The sequence below is a fragment of the Eublepharis macularius genome, chromosome 3 (assembly GCF_028583425.1).
Source record: "Eublepharis macularius isolate TG4126 chromosome 3, MPM_Emac_v1.0, whole genome shotgun sequence".
Classification (NCBI taxonomy): Eukaryota; Metazoa; Chordata; class Lepidosauria; order Squamata; family Eublepharidae; genus Eublepharis; species Eublepharis macularius.
The window spans coordinates 82,787,584-82,813,395 of record NC_072792.1 but is presented as its reverse complement, the minus strand read 5'-3'; the positions used below and the strand labels follow the sequence as shown (position 1 = coordinate 82,813,395).

At 42.5% G+C, this 25,812-nt stretch overlaps 1 protein-coding gene and 1 long non-coding RNA gene across 2 annotated transcripts in view; one reads left to right on the top strand and one right to left on the bottom strand.

Moving 5' to 3' along the window:
• The window catches only part of LOC129326556 (cilia- and flagella-associated protein 47-like), a 286,389-nt gene extending 271,239 nt beyond the window's left edge, over window positions 1-15,150 (top strand). Inside the window, exon 20 of the mRNA XM_054974773.1 lies at window positions 14,935-15,150. Coding sequence (XP_054830748.1) covers window positions 14,935-15,144 — 210 coding nt within the window. The 3' untranslated portion in view covers window positions 15,145-15,150. The remainder of the gene's footprint in view (window positions 1-14,934) is intronic.
• A 3,587-nt stretch (window positions 15,151-18,737) lies between these two features.
• Window positions 18,738-23,053, bottom strand: LOC129326557 (uncharacterized). The gene is made up of 4 exons (XR_008596707.1): window positions 22,941-23,053; window positions 20,815-21,053; window positions 19,842-19,923; window positions 18,738-18,825 (listed from the first exon to the last, which is right to left on the bottom strand). It is a non-coding gene; the product is annotated as an uncharacterized LOC129326557 (long non-coding RNA).
• Between the last annotated feature and the right edge of the window lie 2,759 nt (window positions 23,054-25,812).

Genomic DNA, 25,812 nt, shown 5'->3' with positions numbered 1-25,812 from the left:
GATCACGACCCAAGTTGGAAGATGGGTGTGCTGCAGTTTAATGTAAAAAATTGCCCAGATCATGTGTGGCGATCGGAGTGGGGCGAGAAAGCACCCCCCTCCTTGAGGCTGTTCTGCTCAAAGAGGAATTTGAGCAGATCCCGCCTGAATATTGGGACTTGAGTCAGGTGTTTGACGAAAAGGAAGCTGACAAGCTTCCCCTCCCCATCAGGCTACAGACTGTGCTATTGAATTAATCCCAGGGGAAAAGCTGCCAAAGGGGAAATTGTACTCCATGAACAGGGGTGAAAGGGAGGAACTGAGACATTTCATTGACAAAAACCTGGTGCGGGGATTCATTAGACCTGCCAGCTCCCCTCATGCTGCACCGGTGCTATTCTGCAAGAAGAAAGATGGGGGGTTAAGACTGTGCACTGACTTTTGAGGCATTAATGCAGTGTCGATGTCAAATGCCTACCCCTTCCCTCTCATCAGAAACTTACTGAGTGTGGTGTCTCAAGGAAAGATCTTCTCAAAATTAGACTTGAAAGATGCTTGCTTTAGAGTAAGAATAAGGGAGGGGGATGAATGGAAAATGGCGTCGAACACCCCTTTGGGACAGTTTGAATATACCGTGATGCCTTTCGGGCTCCAAGGGGCCCTGGGGGTCTTTATGAATCTGATCAATGAAATCCTGCATGAGTACCTGTACAAAGGTGTGGTTGTTTACCTAGATAACATTTTGATCTATTCGAAAGACTATGAGTCGCATGTCCAAATGGTCAGGCAAGTACTGAAAGTCGTACATAACTACCTGCCTGTAAAATTGTCTAAATGTGAATTTCACAAAGAGGAGCTGGATTTTCTGCTCTATAGAGTTTCAGGACAAGAATTAAAAATGGACCCTGGAAACATACAAGCAGTAGTGAGGTGGGAGCCCCCCAAGACCAGGAGACAGCTGCAGTCATTCCTGGGATTCGCTGATTTCTACAAACCATCCATAAAAATTTTTGCTCAGATATCTTTGCCTCTCACTGTCCTATTAAAAACTTAAGGCAAGGGACCACAAGGAGTTAAGCCAAGTGCAAAATTAGCTTGGTCCACAGAATTCCAAGAGGCTTCTGAGCAGATGAAAAAGTTGCCCTACAACACCCAGATGAAAATCGTAAGTTCGTGGTACAGCTGGACGCAAGTGATGTTGCTATGGGAGGGGTCTTGTTGCAAACTGATGATGAGGGGAAGCTGCACCCCCGTGCATATGTGTCCAAAAATTTTTCTGAAACTGAACGCCATTGGGCGATCTGGGACAAAGAGGCCAGCATGGTTAAATTGGTGTGGTCAACTTGGGGGTATGGGCTGGAAAGAGCCAAAGTACCTTTTGAAGTATGGACTGATCATAAAAATCTAGATGCCCTAAAGACGCCGCACAAGCTTGTCGCCAAACATTTGAGGTGGGCGGAGTTCTTCTCCAAGTTCAATTTTACATTGAAGCACCTCCCCGACAAATCTAATTTCCTGGTGGATGCATTATCATACATGCCTCAACGTGAGAGCCAAAGGGAGGAAGTAGTATATACTGTTTTTTCACCCTCCCAGCTGTGAGGCACCGTAGTTACTAGAAGCCAAATCCAATCAGTGAAACAAGACAACATTCTCACAGGCTGGGAGGAGAGAGTCTCCAAGGATACTGAAAAGGAGGGAGATGCTGTACCCAAAGATGTACTGCAAAAAGGCAAAGCCGGCAGCTGGTACAAGCAAGAGAAATTGTACATTCCAGCCAGCCTAAGGAGGGAAGTGTTAAAACAATGTCACAATTCCAAGTTAGATGGACATTTTGGATATTTTAAAACATGGCACTTAACCCAAAGGCAATTTTGGTGGCCAGGCATGAGAAGGGATGTTTCCCAATACATTTCTGCCTGCCAAGTGTGCTTAATGGGGAAAAAGAGGGGGAGTAAGCCGTCTGGACTGTTGCAGCCCCTAAAAAACCCCTCCTGACCATGGGCAGTGGTCTCAATGGACTTTATCACTGATCTTCCCCCTTGAAGGGCAAAACTGTAATTTTGGTGGTGGTAGATTTGTTTTCCAAACAAGCCCATTTTATCCCCTGCTCCAAGATTCCCACAGCAAAGAGACTGGCCACCCTGTTTATGCAACACATAGTCAGACTCCACTCATTTCCAGATAAAGTGATTTCGGATCAAGGAGTACAATTCGTTGCCAACTTCTGGCGGGAGCTACTGAAAGTGGCGGGGATTGAGCAAGGGTATCAGCTCCACCTACCACCCCAAGACAGATGGACAAACTGAAAGGGTTAATCATGTACTGGAACAATTTCTGAGATGTTACATCAATTATCAACAAGTCAATTGGGCCAAATTTTTAGTTTCCGTTGAATATTGTTACAACAATGGCATCCGTGCATCCACAGGCGCCTCCCCCTTCATGGTGGTGGCTCATGGATATGAAGGCACAGCAATGCCCTTTACCCAGACCCCACAAACCAAGCAACCAGGGGACTTAGGGGAGTGGTGGTCTAAACTAACAAAACAATGGGATACAAAAAGACTCTTGAAAAAGCCAAAGAGGATTACAAAAAATATGCTGATAAGAAAAGATCAGCTCCTTGGAAGTTACAAGTGGGAGATTATGTATACATCTCTACTAAACACTTAAGAGGGGGAGCAACCAAGCAAGAAACTAGGCTGGAGGTTCTTGGGGCCCTTTCAAGTTATCAAATCATAAATGAAGTAACAGTGGAAGTAAAACTAGCCAAGAACTTAAAAAATATTCATCCGGTTTTCCATTTCAGCCTCCTGAAGAAAGCTCCCCCTCCTGATAAATGGCATACTGATCGTGGAGCTCCCCTCCCCTCGTGGATGGACAGCAGCACTATGAAGTTAAAGACATACTGGACTCAAAGCTAAAACCATGGGTGTTGTATTACTTAATACTTAGGATGCATTTTGATGAGGGGCAGAAAGAGTGGGTGAAAGCCTCTGATGTGAATGCCCCAAAACTGACTTGCAAATTTCACAAAGCTTACCCTCACAAACCTGGACCCATGTAAGGGGAGGAGTCTATTTTGAAGGGGGCAGTATGTTATGTATGCCTGCCTGCTATACATGCCATGGGGGGGGGGTTTGTATACTGCCTAGTAGTCCTCTAACACTGTGACAGGTAGGCATAGATGCTTTATAATTCTTTTGCTGCCTCCTGATCATTTGGTATTGATTAATGCTCAGCATGATGAGACAGTCCTTCCTGTGTCCCTTCTCAAGTACCACATCCTAATTTCCACTCTGCCCTTTAGTGTATATATTTATTTGATACTTAGAAATCAAATTTAAGATTACTAGGTTAAGAGATTAATTTTAACCCGCCCAAGAAAAAAACCTGATTACAGTACTTTGGAATTGGGGTCAAAATGACCCCCAACTTACAATCCCAAAATGGAAGCCTGATAGCTCTCTCAAGCATGTCATTAGCTACTAAGAAAAAAAAATCAGGCCTCAAGAATAACTTACTTCGGCAAGGCAGGACAAAGAAGTGTAAAATCTGGAACCGGAGTAAAAAGTACCCCTCATGGAAAACATCAAATCCTCGCAGAAATGTAAATGGAGTAAAATTGACTCCCACCACCACCTCTTTTAAAGCACGAGACACAGTTTATTTTAAAGAATCATTTTTAATTGTTATAATACTGAAACTGCCACCATGTGTGAGAGTTTCATGGCTGCCACCATGTGCGAGTTGCCCTTTGTTGCCACCATGTGCGACTTGCCCACCATTGCCACCATGTGGCCAACTCACACCTCATAACAGTGATGGGCAAGTCACTCATGGTGGCAGTTTCCATTTCCCCCTCCCATCTGTATTCTTCTGCTGTTTTTAGAGGACAATTTGCTTCTGTTGCAGTGATATAAAATATAGGCATGGTAGAAGAGGATGGTCCTTAAGGAAGGTCGTTGAAATACTCGCTGTATCCCCAACAAGCCAAATGAGATTGTCTTCTTAGCTGAGAAGGGGTCTCTTCGGGGAAGTTTGACCGAGGAAGTGGTTGGAGTGATATTCTTCCCACCAAGCAGCATGCTCAGTGAGCAGGTATTCTCCAAAGCAGAGAACACTGTCAATCCACATTTCTCATACCTGGAGCCTGCGTTGGTGAAAAATCTGGTGAATCTCCCGCTCCTGTGCTTAGCTGAGGTGCCGTTTGGTTAGGAGCAAGCAGCACACTCCAATCCATAGTCATAGGGCAAAGCATGCCAGGCTTTAGCCTGCTGCCTCTTCCTGCTATCCTTTCCCTTCCTCCAACTGCTATTTGCACACTGTACTGTACTCAGTGCTACTTAGTGTACTTGCCTTTCTACCTTCATTTCTCTGCTGTTTCAATGTCTGCCAGGACTGCCCAGGATATTTGCCTTCCTACAGCACCAGGTGCCCTTCACTTCTCTGTATGCTTTTCTTCTGGCACTTTCCTGCCCAAACTTCACATGATCAGGAGGAGGGGCACTATTTCCTCAGTTCTGTTTTTTGCTGCAGAGAAGATCTCCACTGTGGTTCTCTGCCTTTCCCTCATCTCATCCTTGAGACTAAGGAGAATTATTTCTTTCAAAAGTTTTTAACCATCAATAGACATTCTAGTGAAGAATACACTACATTTAAAGAAGAAAACTCTCTGTCTTTCCCTTTGTTGTTATGCCTCAAGAGAGGCTTTTTCAAGATGCTGGAAAATGCCAGCCTGATGAAAACCTCTTGCTCCCTCCCTAGCACCCTTGAGAACCAGAGAAATGGCCTGTCAGAGCCTCCCCTCAATGGCTCTTCTCCAAGGCTGTGGCTTTGTGCCAGCCTGATTGCTTCCCTGGCACCCTTAGTACCAAGGGCTAAGTCCCGAGGTGTCACCCATCAGAGCCTCCTCACAACAGCTTCTTCTCCAAGGCTGTGGCTTCATGCCAGCCTGATTAAAGGTAAATACAGATTAAAGGTTAATCCAGAGGTGTGGCTTTTCATAGCTTTCTCACAATGGCTCTTCCTTCAAGGTTGCAGCTGCATGCTAGCCTGATTAAAGGCATCTGCCCCCTCATTTCTGAGGGGAGAAGCCTGGAAATGTGAACTGACAGAGCCTTTGGTTTCAAGACTCTTTCCCAAAGGTTTTGCCTGCATGCAAAAGCCCCTCTCCTCCTTGGCTGTGTCAGCTGTGAGGGGAAACGCCTGACTCAAGAAATCCCTCCTCCTCCCAGGCTGTCCTTGGTTCCCAGGTGCATTCCGTGGAGGCAGGAGTTAATACAGCTAACACAGTGCGATAGCCATAGCAGCCTTATCAATGTAATGACTGGGCTCTTCAACTACTTCTGTTTTAACAGATAAATCTGCACGTCTAAGCCTAATTCTTTTTGAAGGTAGGTTTTTTCCCCTGTTGGGTCCATATATGCCCACAGTTGCTTTTTTCTACCAGAGAATACTGCTGGCTCTTCAATCTCATCACTGTAAGATTCGGCAGTAGGCTTCCTAGTGCCTGCTGATGGCGGGCAAACTTCCAGGGATTTGCCCCCTTGTCCTTCGATCGCTCAGTGATTGGGGGGGGACATGCTCCCAGAAGTTGCCCACCAGTGGCAAGCAGCTCAAGAGCATGTGCTCCTAACCAGCGCAGCAACGTCACTTCCAGAAGTGACGTCATTGCTCCGCCCGCGGGAGCATTTCTGCGCTTCTTTTGGGGCCTATTTGGGCCCTAAATTGGCCGAATTGGCCCTGTGTGGAGCACAGGAGCGCTCACATGGCCAGTGTGGTGATATCACTTCTGAAAGTGATGTCATCACACCGGCTTCAGGGTGCGCGTGTGGTTCCTAACTCATTAGCAGATCATCTGAGATCCCCTCCCTACAATACAGCCCTCCTATCTAGGAGGAAGTTGTGGCTATCCTAGATGTGGCATATCGTGTGAACTCGAGAATTGCAACCCAGAGGAAATTACCAAGAGACGTGATTGTGCAGTTTACGACACGAAATATGAAAGAGAAGATTGTGACAAAACAGTTTCAAGATCCATTGGAGATTGATGGCAAGACGATTATCATAATGAAGGAATTACCCAGGTCAGTGTTATCAGATCGGAAAAAATACAAAGTGCTAATTCAGATCTTGAAGGACATGAAAATCAGGTACAGATGGGAGTTACCAGAAGGTGTGTCCTTTGAGTTTGGAGGGGCCAAAAAGCTCATCAGATCTGAGCGAGAGATGGAGCGATTTATAAGGGACAATGAAAAAGACTTACCAACAAGACTATGAGTATGGAGTGTAAAGTTTTATCTTGGAATGTAAATGGACTAAACTCACCGAATAAGAGAAAAAATATTTTCCACTGGCTATTAAAACAAAAATGTGACATTGTTTGTTTGCAAGAGACCCATATCAGAAAGCAGGATGTAAAATATTTAAAATCAGGAAAATTGGGCAAAGAATTTGTAGCGGCCTCCAACAAGAAAAAAAGAGGAGTGGTGTTGTACATAAAAGAGGAGCTACAGCCAAAATTTGTAATGAAAGATGTGGAAGCCAGGTTTATTGCAGTGGAATGTACTTGGGACTTAAAGAGAGTGTTGGTAGTCGGAGTTTATGCACCTAACGGTGCAAAGGAAAGCTTCTTTGAGGATTTGAGGAAGCAACTAGATGATCTTTCATACTACCAGATAATTCTTGCCGGAGACTTCAATGGAGTGACGAACTTGGAATTAGATAAAAAGACAACAACTGCACAAAAGAAAAGAGGACTATTACCAAAGCTCTTTTTTGACTTGATACAACAGGAGACTTTAGAAGATGTATGGAGAAGAGAATATCCTAAAAGTAGACAATTTACTTTTTATTCTGCAAGGCACTGTACACTATCAAGAATCGATATGATCTGGGCCTCAAAAGACTTAGCGTTATGGACTAAGGAGGTAGAAATAATGCCGATGGTAGGCTCAGATCATAATCCAATCATGTGGAAATTAGGGAAAAGGAGAAAAAGGAAAGCATGGAGAATAAATGAGGACTTGCTACAGGAAGGAGAGAATATGGAGATGTTGAGAAGAGAGACAAAGTTCTTCATACAATACAACGTAAATAAAGAAGTACCAACTGACAAAGTTTGGGACGCTTATAAGGCGGTTATAAGGGGCATACTAATGGACTTAAATGGTAGAGCAAGAAAAAAGAAAGAGGAGAAAAGACAAGAGATTGAGGAGAAAATAAAAGCCAAAGAAATACAGTTAAAAAAGAGACCAGGGAAAAAGAAATTATATCAGGAAATTAAAATACTTCAAGAACAGTTAACAGCAATGAATAATAAGGAATTGGAGTGGAATCTTAAAAGATTGAATCAGAAAGCGTTTGAAGGTGCAAATAAACCTGGGAAGTATTTGGCATGGCAACTGAAGAAGAGAAGGGAAAAGAAAATAATAAATAGAATTTGCGAAGATAATAAAACGTATTTGGAACAGACTACCATTAGTAGAGCCTTTTACAAATTCTACGCTAAGTTGTATAATAAGAAAGAGGTAAATAAAGAGTCAATAGCGTTATATTTGGAGAAAATGAAACTTCCAGTAATTTCGGAAGCTTGGAGAAATAAACTGAACAGTGAAGTAACAGATGAGGAACTAAACAAGGCAATACAATCTGCAAATCTAGGAAAGGCGCCAGGGCCAGATGGACTTACAGCGAAATTTTATAAGGTAATGGCCAATGAACTGGCACCATTCCTAAAAGAGGTGATCAATGGAGTTTTAAAGGACCAGCGGATTCCAGATACCTGGAATGAAGCGAATATATCATTGATCCCCAAAGAGGGCCAAGACTTGACTAATGTGAAAAACTACAGACCTATATCGCTACTTAACAATGATTATAAAATCTTTGCGAAGATACTGGCGGAGAGACTGAAGGGGTGGCTTACGGAAGCCATTGAGGAGGAACAAGCAGGCTTTTTGCCAGACAGACAAATCAGAGACAATTTAAGGACAGTGATTAATGCTATTGAATATTATGACAAGCGTTGTGACAAAGAGGTTGGTTTCTTCTTTGTTGATGCTGAAAAGGCGTTTGATAATTTAAACTGGGACTTTATGTTTGCCACTATGGAAAAGCTACAATTGGGAGAAAGATTCATCAGAGCAATTAAGGAAATTTACAGAGACCAGACTGCAGCAATTGTGGTGAATGATGAAGCGACTAAGAAATTGACTATAAGTAAAGGAACAAGACAAGGTTGCCCGTTGTCTCCACTGCTGTTCATTTTGGTATTGGAGATCCTGATGATACAAATACGACAAGATGAAAAAATTCGAGGAATTAAAATAAAGGACTATTCATATAAGGTCAGAGCATTTGCGGATGACATAATGTTAATTGTAGAAGACCCATTGGAGAACATGCCAAAAGTGATAGATAAGATTAAGGAGTTCGGAGACTTGGCAGGTTTTTATATTAATAAAAAGAAGTCAAAGATACTATGCAAAAATATGACTAAGCAGAAACAACAATTGTTAACGGAAATAACGGATTGTGAAGTAACAAGTAAGGTGAAATATTTGGGAATCGAACTGACTGCTAAGAATATAGACTTATTTAAAAACAACTATGAAAAACTATGGACTCAGATAGAGAGAGATTTGATTAAATGGAACAGACTAAATTTGTCATGGTTGGGAAGGATTGCAGCAGTTAAGATGAATGTGTTACCAAGAGTAATGTTTTTGCTACAGACAATACCAATCATCAGTGACTCTAAGCAATTTGAGAAATGGCAGAGGAAAATATCAGACTTTGTATGGGCAGGCAAGAAGCCTCGAGTGAAAATGAAAGTTTTACAAGATGCAAAGGAAAGAGGCGGAATGCAACTGCCCAATCTAAGACTTTACCATGACGCAATTTGCTTGGTGTGGTTGAAGGAGTGGATGACGCTAAAGAATAAGAAATTACTAGCCCTAGAGGGATATAAAAAAATATTTGGATGGCACGCATCCACAAATTGCTGTATATGGCAGAAATGGACAAAATGACAAGAAAATTGAGAAACCTGGACTCAGGACAGTTTAACACAGACTGGGAGAAGCTGAAACAATATTTGGAGAAGAAATGGGAGGTGGGAGGAGAACTGTGGCAGTTTGAGAACTACTGAAGTACAATAAAATGTAGAGGGGGGTGACTTTACCGGGGAGGAGAAGAGGTAAAAGAGAATTTCTAAGCAGTTATGATATTAGATTGATATATATAGAATAATAAATAGAATATTGATAGAAAATAATTAATCATAAGGGTTAACGATAAGGATTGATTAACTAATAATATTTTCTTTTTGATTCCGTACAGTGTACCAAACTGAATATGTTTATTTGAAGTTGTATATGAGTCAAATTGATTGATATCATATATAGACTTATGACTGAAGGGGAATAGAAATACTAATGTAAACAAATATAACTAAAATAGAAAGAAGAAGATAGAATGAATAACATATAGAGTATAAGTTAAACTGGCTGATTTATACATTTATATGAATGTATGGTTTACATAGTTTATGATATATAGAAATATTTGAAAGTGAAATAATGAAAAATGGGATAAATTGTTTATCCATTATGGAAAAAGGGACTCATAGTCAGGGTACAGAGTATTAAAAATAGTTAAAGAAGTATTGCTTAGAATAAAGGGAGAATATATATTTGTTAGATAGAGGAATATATAAAGAGTAAGGGAAAAGGGATAAAGGGTTGGAAAACTGTTGGAAGTCAACAAAATGGGGGGGGGGAAAGGGAGGGGGTTAGAAATTGGGAAATGGGAATATTGACTGTAATGTGTAAACATTTGATCCTAACCCAATAAAATTTTTTTCAAAAAAAAAAATACAGCCCTCCTATCTGAGTAAAAAGCCTTGTTGTTTGCGGAAAGCCAGGAGAGTGGGAGCTCTCCTGACCCTCTCAGACAGGCCATTCCACAGAATGGGGGCCACCCCAGAGAAAGCCCATGTATGGGCTGCTGTCGATTTTGTCGATGTGCAGGGTGGTACCTGCAGGAGACCCTGTTCAGAAGAGCAAAGCTGCCATGGAGGAGCATAGGGAGGGAAATGGCCCCATAGGTATGCTGGACCAAGGCTGTGAAGAGCTTTGTAAGTGATAACAAATAACTTGAACTGAGCTTGGTAACTAATGAGTAGCCAATGGAGTGACTGCAGGATGGGAGTGATGTTCATGCTCCTGCCCACTCTTGATAATCCGAGTTGCAGCGTTTTGTATCAATTGGAGTCTCCTACTTAGTTTAGATAGGACCCCTATGTATAGTCCATTACAATAGTCGAGTCTTGATGTACTGTAGTCTTTACAGTTGTGCTTGGCTATCTTATTCATACATATCTCTACTCTTCTTGCAGAGAGTCTCTCTGTTGTTGGTGCAGACTCCTAGTGGTGGAATTCCATAAACTTGGAAGTTTATAAAATGCACGACAACTAGGGTATCGCACTTGAGGCTGCAATATAGTTTTTTCCTTTGGTCTGTTGATGATTGGTTACAGATCCTTTCTGGGGCAACCCCGTTTTCTGTCCTACTAGTTGAAAAGAGTTTCCATTGCCTTTTTAATCTTAGTTGATCCACATTTTCTAAGATTGTTTAGTGTTTTCACTTTCACAATTGCAGTTGTGTGTTCTTATATACCTGTATGTGTCACCTTGGCCAAATGTGGTCTTCAGTTTAAGTTTCATACTTCAAGGTATATCCATATTTGTTTTCTTCTTTTCTGTTCAGACCATATATGCACCATTTTCATGCTTTAAGTGCTCTGTTCTTCCCAGGGCACTCTTGTGATGCTGTGACTCTGAGATTTAGTGCCATCTCAGGGGCTGCCCCTAGGGTGTGCCTCCAGGTGGCTCCTGGTCATCTGCAAAATGACTTTGTCATACTACTACTACTATCACCAGAATACTAGACATACCTTATCTTTCTTTGACATTTGTTTAACTGTAAATGTTCCATGCCATTGCAATGCATTGCAATAATGTTTCCTCAACTAACTGGCACCAACTCCTAGATACTCTGATTGGAGGCTGGGCTATTTGACCTTGTGATACACTGTGATGGTCCATGGCCTGCACTTTTGCTTCCAGAGGTCCCCATCACTGGGGAATGATCTTGCTAATCAACTGGCAATGTTATCTGTTTTAATGTCTTGGCTCTTTTTTGCTATGCAGATTGTTCTGCTAGCAGCACGAGGTTCATTGATTGTGCTTACTCTCTGTCCTTTCTCTGGCCCCATCATGCCTACTTCGCTGTTTTCATTATTCTGGTGTGGAACTGGTATGTTTTCACTCCCACTGATGGTTTTGGCAGTTATGGTCAGCTCCTTTTCCTATATTATAGCAGTAATCTCAGTTTTTTCGGAGTGGCAACTGCTGCTCCTTGACTACTATATCTTGGATAAGGGTCTATACTAAGGCCATAGCAGGGAACGAACCTTTCTTCTTGTGCTATTTTTATGTTTGGAAGTAGGACTCAAACACTTTAAACTTTCCTCTTCCTGTTGGATCTCCAAAGATATTTAAAGTAGGGATGTAACCCATTGTTAACTTTTTGCACTTTCCTGGTACTTCATTTTTAGTGTACAGCACTTCCACGTGTAAAATGAGGGCATTGTGGGTTTCTAACCTATGTCCCCCCTTATAGAGTTTCACAATGTTAATGTGTCCAGTGCTCTGGCCAGAATTCCCTTCCAGAGGTTGGTTTACATTCCTCATGTCTCACATCAATATCAGTTGTATTAATTGTTCATGCTCCAAGAGAGACCTAACAATATCCTCACTCAACAATTTAGTGATCTGAGGGAAGTCAGCATGGTTTTGTCCCCAACAGATCTTGTCAGACCAACCTGGTTTCCTTCTTTGATCAAGTGATGAGCTTACTGGATCGTTGGAACTCTGTTGATGTGATTTACTTGGATTTCAGTAAAGCTTTTGATAAGGTTCCCCATGACATTCTGATGGGTAAACTGGAAGACTGCAGACTGGACTATAGGACAGTTCGGTGGATAGGGAACTGGTTAGAGGACCGCACCCAAAGAGTGGTGGTCAATGGTGTTTCATCAGATTGGAGGGAAGTGTCCAGTCGGGTGCCACAAGGGTCGGTTTTGGGCCCGGTACTTTTCAGTATTTTTATCAATGATCTGGATCATTAAATTTGCTGATGATACCAAATTGGGAGGAGTGGCAAACACCCAAGAAGATAGAGTTAAAATTCAACAAGACCTGAATACTCTGGAGAAGTGGGCGGTTGTGAACAGGATGCAATTCAACATAGATAAGTGCACAATATTACATCTGGACCACAAAAATGTGAAGCACAAATACAGGATGGGGGATACACTTCTGGGTAGTAGTGTATGCAAAAGAGATCCTGGAGTAAGAGTGGACTGTAAACTAAATATGAGCAGTCAGTGTGATGTAGTAGCAAAAAAGGCAAACTCAGTCTTGGGTTGTATGAAAAGGGCCATTGTATCAAAACCACAGGAGGTCATAGTCCCTCTATACTGCCTTGGTCAGGCCGCACCTGGAATATTGTGTGCAGTTCTGGAGACCTCACTTTTAAAAGGATGTGGACAAAATCAAGAGGGTGCAGAAGAGAGCAACGAGGATGATCAGGGGTCTGGAGACTGAGCCCTATGAGGAAAGGCTGAGGGCCTTGGGAATGTTTAGTTTGGAGAAGAGGAGATTGAGGGGGGACATGATTGCTCTCATTAAATATTCGAAAGGCTGTCATTTGGAGGAGGGCAAGGAGCTGTTCCAATTGGCAGTAGAGGATAGGACCTGAAGCAATGGGCTTAAATTACATGCTGAAAGGTACCAGCTGGATATTAGGAAAAAAGTTTTCACGGTCAGAGTAGTTCAAAGTTGGAATCAGCTACCTAGGGAGGCGGTGAGCTCCCCTTCACTGGCAGTTTTCAAGAAGAGGCTGGATGAATATTTGTCACAGATGCTTTAGGCTCATCCTGCATTGGGCAGGGGGTTGGCCTAGAAGGTCTGTATGGCCCCTTCCAACTCTGCGATTCTGTGATTTCACATATCACAATCTCCTTTGAGTACATGACTGTTCCATGCCCTTTACCTAACATGGCTTTCCCCACTAGAACACTGTTTTTTCCTGCTTGTACTTTGGCAGTGACACTTTTGGAGAGCTTTCTGTTTCTTTAGAAGCACTTCTGTGTGAATGTCAATGAGATGTTAAGTATAGTCTCTTACTTTAAGAGCTTCACACCCACCTCCTTCAGTAAGTGAGCTTGCTACTCTCCCAATGTGAGACTGCACAGAAGCCACAAAGATGAAAACAGGATGCCCTTACCTGTAACCAGTGGTCCTCTGTGCAGGCACACATCCCTCACTCTCACCCCACTGTGAACTCTCTGGAAACTTAATTGGGGGGGGGGGTTAGGGTTAGGGTTAGGCTGCAGGGGGAGAACTGAGATATTAGCACACCTCCTCCTGGTCATGGGATATTTTTGGCGGGAAAGTGCCAAAGGGAAGAAGGATGCTCCTAATCTTCTAGAAAGCTCTGGAAATATTCTCCTGTGTGTGCACAGTCCCGATGTGGCACTGCAAAGAAGACCACTTGATGAACAACAGTTACAGGTAAGTGCAATCCTGTTTTCTCAGTCCTTCCCTCTCCCTTTTTGTGGAAATTTTTGGAAGTTGTGCTGCGGGCCAGTGCTTTGTCTTATCTTGTCTTGCTCAGGTTAGATTCGAAGCTACTAGCCTAAGTAGTGCAAGCCAGTGTCTAAAAACCCCTTAGCTGGGAATTTGATTATCTAATTATGGGTCCATGCCATTAATAATTAGATGGTGGCCCAAAAAATAAGAATTTCTACACAGTATATCACCTGCACTGTAGAGAATAAGGTCAAAACCAGTGGGATGAAAGAACATGAGGATACCCTACATGCCAATATGGTCAATTGTCAAACATTCCAGTTTAGGTTTACAGTACTTTAGTCTCTTTGTAATTAGAAGATATCTTTGTGGACCAGAATAACAGACTTCTTGAACAAATATGAATCAACTTAACTGAAATAATTGACAGGGACTTCAGGCAAGTTCTTGTGGGGTTTAGGTGATGATTTTTACAGAGGGTGTTTGTTTAGGACCTCATATGTTGCTGTCTTACCCTTTTTATGAGACTGGCTTTGGATTTTTGAAAAAAAAATCTAGTAAGGAGTTAGCACAACTTAAGTTTATCTCCCCTGCAGTTTCTTGTTTTGAACATCCTAAGCTTCTTTGAGTCTGGAAGCATATACTATCATATGGATAGAACAAAAAAGATGGGTGTGGGAGCTTTGTGCAATGTATGATCAAAACCCTGAAGAGCTGTGTGATGCCAATGATAGGAGCATTGCTCCTGTGCCAGCACACAGGTCTCTTGCCAACAACGTTGGATATGCCCATTGGTTAAACTCATTCCAGGTAAGGAGTTTACATTGTGAAATGATACTCCTACACAGTTGTTTTCTGAGATGACTCACTTGACCCAAATGGATGGTAAGAGTTTATGCTGTTTATTTCAAGCCTTCTCATTAATCCCTAGAGTAAAAATAAAGCCAGCAGCCCATTTGTTATTTTTGTTAACTTCCTGCTGTGAAATAATTTCCTCAAAACTGCATCCCAAACTGTTGCACATTAACAAGAGTTTAGATTACCTAGGGTGCAAGACACTATGCATATTTTTAACACTCTCTTAGTACATAAAATGAAATGTTCTGCCTGGTTATCATATGTAGTAATGTTTCTTTTCCACCATGGTGCAGTTCCAGTAATGTAACTGTTTGAGGCACCCCCTGCTTGGGCAACAATGGATGACCTAATTACATACTTTGTGGCAGATAGTTGTTGTACGCTTCATGGTGGGAAACTATGAGCTACTGAAACTTCTGATTTGTATTTTCAGACATCAGGAATGCAATGGATGTATGAGATCAATGGCCTGCCACCTCAGACCACACCACCTGCAGCATCAGCAAAAGTTGTTTGTAGGAATACATATGAGAAATCCACAACCGTGCAACAACGCAACTTCATACGTGAAAATATGAAGCTATTATCTACTGGTGTGTCCTCAACAATCAAAGGAGCACCTCTAGTTTTAAGAGCAAAATAAAAACATAGGGTTTTATTTTAAGCAAAAATTATATTTTGTAGAACAAATGTATTGCTAACTATATACTTTATAGACATACATATATACATTCGATTTTAAAACAATAAATTCTGTACTAGTTGTCAGTGAACAACTGCTGATCTTAGCATATGTCCATTTTCAATGATAATGGAGACCTAGCAGTAAAGCACCTTTCAGCATCCCAAATACCACAACACATACATGGATTAGAGTCCAGTGGCACCTTACTGACTAACAACATTTTAGAGCATAAGCTTTTGACACTCAGAAGCTTATACCTCCAAAATTTTATTGGTCGCTAAGATGTCACTGGACTTTAATCCTGCTGTTATATTGCAGACCAACACGGCAAACTACTTGAAACATAACACATGCATGGCACTGAACTTGTGATAATAATAGTGATAATAATAGAGGAGAAACAACAAGTGGGCAAAATTTTGTCAGTACAGCTAAAGTAGACACTTTAGAAGTCCTTTTATGTAAAATTCCTTTTATTAACAATGTATTTCAATGAACTCTACTGTGTTTTCTTTAACAGCAGCACAATAGTGGTGATTTCTAAAACAAAAAATCTTTATTGCTTTCTATTTGCATCCTTTCTGCAAACAATCCTTAAGAACTATGATTTTTTCTTTTACAAACCATTTCAATGATTGGAAACAGCAAGGGCACTTGGCAATGCATGCCCTGCAGGAAACATTTATAATGTTGATGATGTGGAACTGGTAGAGGAAACTGATTTACTGTCTCTGCTGTGTCAGCTTGGTTGGCAGGAGTACAGTGAAACTATACAGGTAGCACAAGAACTGTAAATTATACAGGTAGCACAAGAACTGTAGAATTCTGACTGTGGGTATATATGGCAGAGTAATTAACAAAGATACTGCAAGACACATTTCAGTTCCTAAGTCATGAAGACCACTGGGATCTGGGTCAGTTTCTATCATACAGTAGAGTACAACATGTAGTTCTTCCTTTCAAGGAGATGGGCAAGCTAGTACTGAATGCTTTTTTCACCCAAGCACTGTTAAAATGCATGAGTATTATATGGGTACAGTGATGTATGGATAACAATCCTAATAATGTGGCTCATCAAGGTTGTGATCTGAAACCATTTAGGGTATATTGGCATTGGGGTCTGTGCTAGGATTTAGATGCCTACGTTTGGTTCATCTGATCATCACAAGAAGTATAGCAAAAACTGTGCTGATCTCACCAGCCTACATGGAAGTCTGGAGAATTATATAGAAGTACATTGCTACAGTTTCCACAGGTTGGTGTTATACAGAACTTCTCACTGCAATATATCTTTTTGTGTGGTCTTGAAGCCTCATGTTTCAGCTATAGTTTTAAAAAATGAGTGATTCAGGAAGTTCCCAAGGTGACATATCCTTACAGTGCAGATGTTATATTTTAGGATATTTTGAATCTCACTTCAAGAATAAAAAGGAAAAAGATACCAAGTCTCCCAGACTGTGAAGAATGTTTCATAGCTGCTGTTCATAAATAACAATTTGAGCCAATTAAAATGTTGCTGGAGAGTTGAAAAGATATGCAGATGGCTGGGGCGAAAGTTGTTTTCAAAATATGCATTCATAAAACTCTTTAATTAAGGACTTGTGCTGGGGCTATTGGATTACTCAGTTTCTTCTGGAAACCACCCACCCACCCTAGAACCTGCAAACACAGCTTATTCCTCATGTTATCTGTTTAGTCCCACGTATCGTTTCTAGACCAACAAAGAACACAACTCTGAGAAGATCTGAAATGCTAGTCAAAGATTTGGCACTTAAATCCCCTCCTCAAAAAAAGGGTAATATCCCTCTGCACATGTCTTGAGGAGAGGGGATGAGTGAACAGTCATTCTTTAAATGACTGATCAACATCAGTGCTCGTTTAACTAAACTGTCCCTTTTGAGGGTGGGCTGTGCTAGGCAATCACTCTGGGCACCCACCTGGAAAGGCCACCTTGACTCCAAATGCAGCAGGAAGGGATTGCCAGCTATGTTTTCCCCATCCTGCGTAGCCCACTTGTTCCGAGAGGTACCCAGCTTCATCCGCCTCCCCTGATGGGCCGCCAGACGCCTACCAGGTTTGAGAGATGCTGCTCAGAATCAAGGGTGTATCCTTGCATCATTGTTGTTTAATTTGTATATAAATGATTTAAGCTCCCATATTTCCAGAGATGAATTGCATTTGTTTTATCTAACTCATGTTAAATTGCCGTTTCTTCTGTATGCAGATGACACAGCCCTCCTTTGAAGTTCTATGGTAGGCTTGGGTAAACTTATAAGCTCCATCGTGGAGTATTGCTCTAAAGTGGGCCTAACTGTTAATGTTTCTTAGTCAAAGGTTCTTCTTTTTAGTAAAAAGAGATAGATGATGAAGTATAAGTGGATACGAGCAGGGCAGTCTATGGAGCATGTAGAGCAATGTAAGTATCTAGGAGTTATATTTCAAGCAAATCTTTCTTGGAAGGTAAATTTGAATTCTGTTGTAAGATCAGCCATGAGTACTGGAATGGCTATTTTGAGATTCTATTAAGTCCTCAGGAGGACAATATGTCCCTGCAGCAGTTAAAGTGTTCAGTGTTAAAGTTTCTGGGCAATTGCTGCATACTGTAGGGGTATGGATCACTGTATTAACAGATAACATTGATGGACCATTATTAAGATTCCTTCACAGTATCTTGGGAACACCAAGATATGAGTCAGGTATAGCTTTGAGAGCTGAGATTGGGGAGATGTCTTATGAAGCAAAGGTTTGGTGAAGACATTTAACTTAAAAGTTAGGATTTTAAAATCAAACGTAGGTCTCCTTGGCTTAGTTATGCTGGATCATCATACAAATAATTGGGATAAATATTTGGAATATATCATGTCTGGACATCAACTACGATATGATAGAAACTATAAGTTGTAGTGAACTGAGTAAGTTAATCAAAAGATGTTTGAGGAATCTCAATTATTATAGCATTTTGGTTAGAGCTCGCAGAGTATACCCTTCTCTTTCAGTTAGTATCCCTCCTCTAACGAAATGCTGAAATATTTGTTTAGTTAACCCTCCAAAGTATAGAAGGGCTTTTTTGCTTGCAAGTTTGAACACTATGCCATCAGCAGTGTTGTTGGAAAGTTTTTGTGGTATCCCATACTCTAACAAATTCTGTGGATGTGGTACTAACCAAATTGATACTATAGATTATATTCTTTTGGGGTGTCCTGAATTTTTAGATTGGAGAGCTAAACTTACTCTTCCTTTGTGTAAGTAGCATTTTCTTTCTCTTGAAACTAAATCTTCTTGGCTATTAAGAGATGAATAAACAAGTAACTTTGTGTTTGGCTAAATTTTTGGCAGCTTTAATAAAATCACATAACCCTGACACTAAACTCTAGGTTCATTGTCGGTCTTCTAGTGCAGTCCCACATGGGACTGTGCATGTGCAGGCCTGCCGAATGGTGAGGTCTGTATAGCTTTAAAAACTATGAAGGGGGCATCCATCCTCCCAGCTGCATGCACGAGCATCTCCCACCAAACATGCCCACCTTCTGGGAGGATGCTGCTGCAACACCCTCATTTCTTCTTTTGCCGCTGAATGAAAAGATTCTGAACAGCTTGCATTCCTGTCATCTTCTTTCTTCAATACAGAACGATCTTCATCTGCAAAATAATGGCAAAAAAGGCCTTATTTAAATGCTGCACAAAAGGTTCGACTAAAATGACGCAAACAGACGGCCATGATTTATGCCTCCTCTGCCTGGGAGAAGGCCATAATGTATCTGCATGTAAGCATTGCCAAATATTTATATCTAAGGCGCGGATGGAGAGGGAGGCAAGACTTAAGGCATCGCTGTGGAAGCGGGCACTGTCAGTTCCAACAGATCCTGCTACTGAAGTGGCAAAATCCTCTGCCTTATCGGAGCTAGCCGCGTGCTCAGATCCAATCCCATCGGAACCATTGAAGTCATATACTGGCACACTCCCGGATATGACTGGGCAAAGGAGTCAGAAGCACCCATCTCCAGCCATTTCAACTTCACCTGCTGTGCAACACCCCTCGGATCCTTCTAACCCGCCTCCGTTCCAACACCCATCCTCTGGGACCCAAAGCCCACATGGAAGACCAGCAAGCCAGCAATCCCACTCAGCCCAATACTATTGGAGAAAGGGGCAGTCTAATATGTTCCCCTGGATGACAGCCCTTGGGGTTTTTATTCCAGGTTTTACCTAGTACAAAAGAGGGATGGAGGTTTCAGACCTATTCTGGACCTCAGCGACCTAACACCTATATCTCTGTCCATAGATTTCGAATGGTTACCCTCCACACGGTCATGCAACTGCTCCCACTAGATTCCTGGTTCGTAGTGATCAATCTTAAAGATGATTACTTCCATATCCCTATTCACCCCTCTTTTAGGAAATTCCTGAGGTTTATCCTCAGTGGAAATATTTATCAGTATCAGGTACTTCCCTTTGGGCTTGCTACGGCACCCAGAGTTTTCACCAAATGTTTAGCACCTGTTGTTGCCTACTTGAGGACTCAGGGTTGCTCCATCTATCCTTACTTAGATGACTGGCTCATAGCCATAGCTTCTGAAACCCAGTTATGATCCCACATACAACTTACTGTACAACAATGCCAGAACGTACGGGTACTGAACTTTAAAAAGTCTCACCTTGATCCAAGCAGGAGGGTCCAGTTCATAGGAGCCACCTTTGATGGTTCTCTCAATAGGGCCTCCCTCCCTCCAGATAGGGCTGAAAGAATACAAGATACGGTTTGACATACAGAAATAGGTTCCAGCCGGTCATCATGATTCTGACCCTTCTGGGGCTCATGGCGTCCACCACAGCCATAATCCTATTAGCTAGACTACACATGAGAATTCTTCAACTGTGGTTTCTTTCTATTTATGAGCCTCTCCTACATTCCCATAGTAAGAAGTTCACCATACCTAGATCAGAGGAGTTAGCCGTGTTAGTCTGTAGTAGCAAAATCAAAAAGAGTCCAGTAGCACCTTTAAGACTAACCAATTTTATTGTAGCATAAGCTTTCGAGAATCAAGTTCTCTTCGTCAGATGCATGATCCAAAATGGGAGAGCTGTGGTTATCGAAGGCTTATACTACATAGGAATTGGATACTTTTACTGCTGTAAACTAACACGGCAAACTGACTCCACACCAAAAGGAGATGTTTACATTTACTAGCAAAGGAATGTTTTGGTTGCCTCCCCGCTAATTGCATCCTGTCCCCTTCTGATATATGTCTCCTTCTCTCCCCTATCTCCTCTCCTCTTCTGTATTTGACCAGTTTGGATCATGCATCTGACGAAGAGAACTTGATTCTCGAAAGCTTATGCTACAATAAAATTGGTTAGTCTTAAAGGTGCTACTGGACTCTTTTTGATTTTGCATACCTAGATCAGTGGTTAGATCTTTGACCTGGTGGCTTTAGGATGACCACCTTTTTGCTGGGGTAAGCTTTGGGTCACCAGGCATAGATGTCACCATCATAGCAGATGCTTCCATGGTAGGTTGGGGAGCATCCTGTGGCAATAGTCTCATGCATGACTATGTATGACTCATGCAGACGAAAAGAGATTGCACATTAATGTGTTAGAGCTAAGAGCTATTTGCTATGCCCTTACCTCGTTCTCAGATATGGTGACAGGGAAAAATGTCCTCATCCTCACCAACAACTTGATGGTGATGTTCTATATGAACGGTCAGGGTGGCACGATGTCCAGGACACTGCAAAGAGGCTGTTCACCTGTGGGAATGGGCCAGCAACAGATGCACTACCCTGCAGGTGGTGGATATTCCCGGGACAGACAATGTCATCACCAACAAGCTAAGCAGACTGGCATCATCCAACCATGAGTGGTCCCTGAAAGACCAATACATACACAAGGTTTTTCAGATGTGGGGCTTTCCCAATGTGGACCTGTTTGCCACAAAGGAAAATCTAAAAGCACCTGCCTTTTGCTCCAGAGGGGACCTAGATACCACCTCTTTAAGAAAAGCTTTCCAATTCATGTGGACAGGCAGCCTCTTTTATGCCTTCCCTCCTATCCCACTTATCGCGAGAACTGTAAGCAAAATTCAGACAGACAGAACCAATGCCATAGTTGTCACTCCCTTCTGGCTGTGTCAGCCATGGTTCCACCGACTAGTTCATCTGTCCAGGAACACCTTCACACTCTTACCTTCAGTGCTCAATCTCTTAATTTTCCAAGGCGTACATCATCATGATGTGCACAGACTCAAACTGACTGCCTGGCTGATCACTCAATAGGCATCTATTTGGAGGGAGTGGCAGAGGTTCTCTTAAATGCTAGGAAACAAACGATTAGAAAATCTTACACTTACAAATGGAACAGGTTTGCACATTTTAGAATTCTTACTGCATTTAAAACACGAGAGTTTGTCTAACTTCTCTATCAAAGTTTATTTGGCAGTGATATCAGCATTTCATGGCCCTTTTCACACTGCTTACCTTCCCTCTCAATGACGTGGAACAATGTGCAAAAAAACGCAGAAGATGGCGTTTTCTCGTGAGAGATTTGTGCGACATCGTGCAAATCTCACGCAAGAAAACGCATTCTTCCGCGGTTTTTGCACGATGTCCCGCGCCATTGCGAGTGAAGGTAAGCAGTGTGAAAAGGGCCCATATTCTCATATCATGCAGCCAAACTGTTCCTTAAAAGTCTGCATAACATGTTCCCCAGACTAACACCTGTAGTACCTCAATGGTCCCTACACCTTATCCTGGCTAAATTGATGCTCCCACCTTTCAAGCCACTGGCTTCCTGCCATCTATGGTTCCTGACTATGAAACTAGCGTTTCTTGTCGCCATCACTTCAGCTAGAAGGGTGAGCGAGCTGGCTGCCCTTCGTGTCAACCCACCTTTCCTTCAAATATATAAAGATAAAGTGTTGAGACCCAGTTTAGAATTTCATCCCAAAGTTGTCACTATCATATGTCACAAGCAGTCATTTTGCCAGTATCCTTTCCATCCCTGGATTTGGAAGCAGAAAAAAGATTACATCCCTTAGACATCCACAGGGCGCTTCTTTTCTACTTGCACTATACCTTGTCGTTTTGGATGGACGAACACGTGTTCATATGTTACGCTGGACCTAAAACAGGGAAATCAGCCATGTCTCAAACTGTTTCCAAATGGGTTATTCATGCCATAGAACTCTGTTACAAAAACTCTAACTTACCTTGTCCCTTGAATATCCACGCACATTCAACCAGGTCACAGGCAGCTTCTGCAGCACTCTTTGGAGGAGTTCCTCTTTAGGACATCTGCAGAGCGGTCACATGGGTATCTCCAGATACCTTTGTCAAGCACTATGCACTGGATGTCACTAACAGGAAAGAGGCTGCAGTGGGCCAAGCAGTTCTCCAATCTCTCTTCAGATGAAAATCTACCTACCATCCTAGGTGAGTGGCTTGTTAATCTCCCATGTGAGACTGCACTAGAAAACTGACAATGAAAATAGAGTTGCACTTACCTGTAACTTCTGTTCATTGAGATCTTCTGTGCAGGCACACATGCTCTCCCTCCTATCCCGCTAGCTTCTCTCCTTACCTTGGAGGGACAGTGTCATGAGTTAGCCTCACACTGCCACCCGCTTTAGAATCCTTCTCAGAGGATGGCACTGGAAAAGCCTACAGAGTTCACACTAGCACCAGCCGTAGCACCAGAAGAAACCCAGGGAGAGTAGCCTGGGGCCTCAGGGGAAACTGTTGTAGAAAAGGACTCACCAAGAGAAACCCAGGAGGAGCAGCCAGGAACCTCTGTGAAGGCTGCTGGAAAGGAAGACTCCTTCAGAGTAAGGAAGAAAGCTGAGCCTCCTGGTCCAGCTGAGAAAAGTAAAAGTAAAGCAAAAGCAGCTGTGTGGGAGAGGAGGATAAGTGCTAGCTTGTCAGCACCACACAGGGCGAGGCTCTCAGAGAACGAGGCAAGGCTATCAGAGGAGGAAGCAACACCTGCACCTTGTTACCACAGCAATAAAAGCAGATGATGGGCACAGCCCAGTGTGGAAGCAACTCAGCTTGTTGCCTGAGCCCTAGGCTCAGAAACTCTAGCGCCTGCCTAGTACCGTGCCCTCTTTCCTGACCATGCATCTGCTGCTGTTATTAGACTCTGACCCAGGCTTTGTTTCTGGACTCCCCCTTTGCCTGCTTCTCTGTAAACTGAACTCTTGGCTGCTGACCTTGACTTGACTTCAGACTATGCTTCTGCCTGTCACCTATTGAACTGACCAAGTTGTGTGTATGACCCCGGACAGCCTGACACCTGGTGAGAAATACAGTAACCATGTGGTGCCTCCAACCTGCTGAGCCCCTGAGCATGACAGACAGTGGTGCAGGAGGAACTGAGCGTGTTGGGGTGTCGTCCTCCCAAAAGGCAGGCGTTTTTGGTGGGAGATGCTAATGCATGTGCCTGGGAGGATGGATGCCCCCTTCATAGTTTTTAAAGCTATACAGACCTCATCATTCAGGAGGCCTGCATATGTGCAGTCCCATGTGTGCCTGTGCAGAAGACTTCAATGAACAGAAGTTACAGTTAAGTGCAACTCTGTTTTTCCCTTTTAGTAGGTGATTGCTCATTGTTTATGACTTTGGTCATAAAAACAGTCATTAAGAAGAAAAAGAGATGCTGTTCAGTACCCAGGTAAATCCTTCACAGCACCACCTAGCTGCCCAGCATGTGATGGCCTGTTTAGAAGACACCCCCAATCACCTTGATGTCTCTGCTGTTTACCTATCCCAAGCAACACACCCTATTCCTGCCTCAACTAGTTTTCTAATGAGGCCTATTTTTAGTGCCTCCCAACCTAGTGTCAGCACAGAACAGTAAAAAAAAAAGAACTACACCACAGCCAATCAGATGAACACCCCCCCCCCCAATTCTTGCTCAGCCCCACAATGGTGACCAGCTAATTATATACTGTGCCCTGGGTGGAGAGTGGGTCAGTCACCACAGCCAAAATACCTGCTAAGGTAACGGTACAGGTAAGCAAATAGCTCCTGCTGCTACCCCTAATGGGCAGAGACCCCTTAGACCACCACACTGTCTCATACTTCATTTGCATTGATGTGGGGCGGGGGCAAACTGAATTCCCTATGCTAATGCTGTGAACCTTTTTTCATGAAATTGAGTCCAGAACCTTGTATGTAAATCAGTTTGCTAACTACCCATATGTATGGACAGCACAAAGACCATGAAGAAGAAAAAGGTTGTTTACCAATACTATACATTCTTTGAGTTGTTTTCTGTTCACTCACATCACCTGACCCCACTGCTACCATAAACTACAGCTTTAATAGAAGCTGCAAGCATTTGTAAGAAATGAGCAAGAAGGCATTCACCCCTTGCCTGGAAGCACACACACACAGATAGCACCCTCCTCCTGGGACAGCATTTCAGCAGCAATTCTAGAGCCCTGAAATTTCACAAAGTTGTATTCTTCATGCGACAGAACTCGCATGATTGCACAGAAGACCACTCAACCAGCTATGAACAACATTTTTCTGCTCCACCTTCTCAGATTACATAGTTCCATGCAGATCAATTCATGACCTTTCTCCACAGAAAGCTAATTCTCCACTTCCTGCTAATTGAAGTTCTGGCTATTGATTTGAATTCTGGATTCAGCTTCTGTGCTTCCCTTCATTTTGTGTGGCTGGATTGAATTCTCTAACAATACTCCCATAGGACTCTGACTGCACACTTGGACCTACTATGTGAGTGTGGTGTTTTAGCTTCCCTGAGCAGCAGCCTTGATCTTGCCAATAGTGGTATCTGAAAACTTATACTGGGCATTACTTACCAACATCTCCTAGCACCTCTTGAAGGATGAGGAGGTTTAGTTATAAGCCTCATCATTCGGATCCTCCAGTCTAGTTTCGTAGAGAAAATAATGCTGTGCTAGTCTGAGGAGTACAGTGTAGCAGCAGCACAAGAAATATCTAGATGTTTAAACAGAATACTTGAATGCAAATCTGAATGATCCAGATAATGAGACTTTTGTTTGTCTGTTTCTTTGCCTGGAGTGAGCAAGGGGAAAAAATTCAAATATTTCAATAGGACCCTAACAGGTAAATCTAACATTTAGTATCAAAAAGATAAACACCAGAGCTGTAGCTTGGTATTTATCTCTCTGTTAGATATTTAATAATCACATTTTTTCCTGCAGTGACTTCTTGTTCTAAATAAATGACTGAACAGTGTCCTAGTGCTGACACAGATCACAGTTTGTTGCTAATGGAATGTTAACTGCTTTTAAAATAACTCTGAATAAATCTGCTGATCCATAAAAGATCTGAAAGGCGTTAAATTCTCTTGGCTCTGATGCTTGTATTGACACGAGGCATATTCTTCTATGTAGTGTCTTTGGTCAGCTATACATATGAATTTTGTGGCATGCAGAATACAACTCTGGAAAATACTAGGGCTCTAGAATTGCTGCTGAAATGCCCTCCCAGAGGGAGGGTGCTATCCCTCTGCTATCCGTAGTTTACCTTGATCCAGACATTGTCATGCACTTAGCAACATCTGGTCTGTAGCAGGACATCTACTGGGGGAGGGGGGCTGTGACAATAACACAATAAGAGGGACAGATATTCTGAA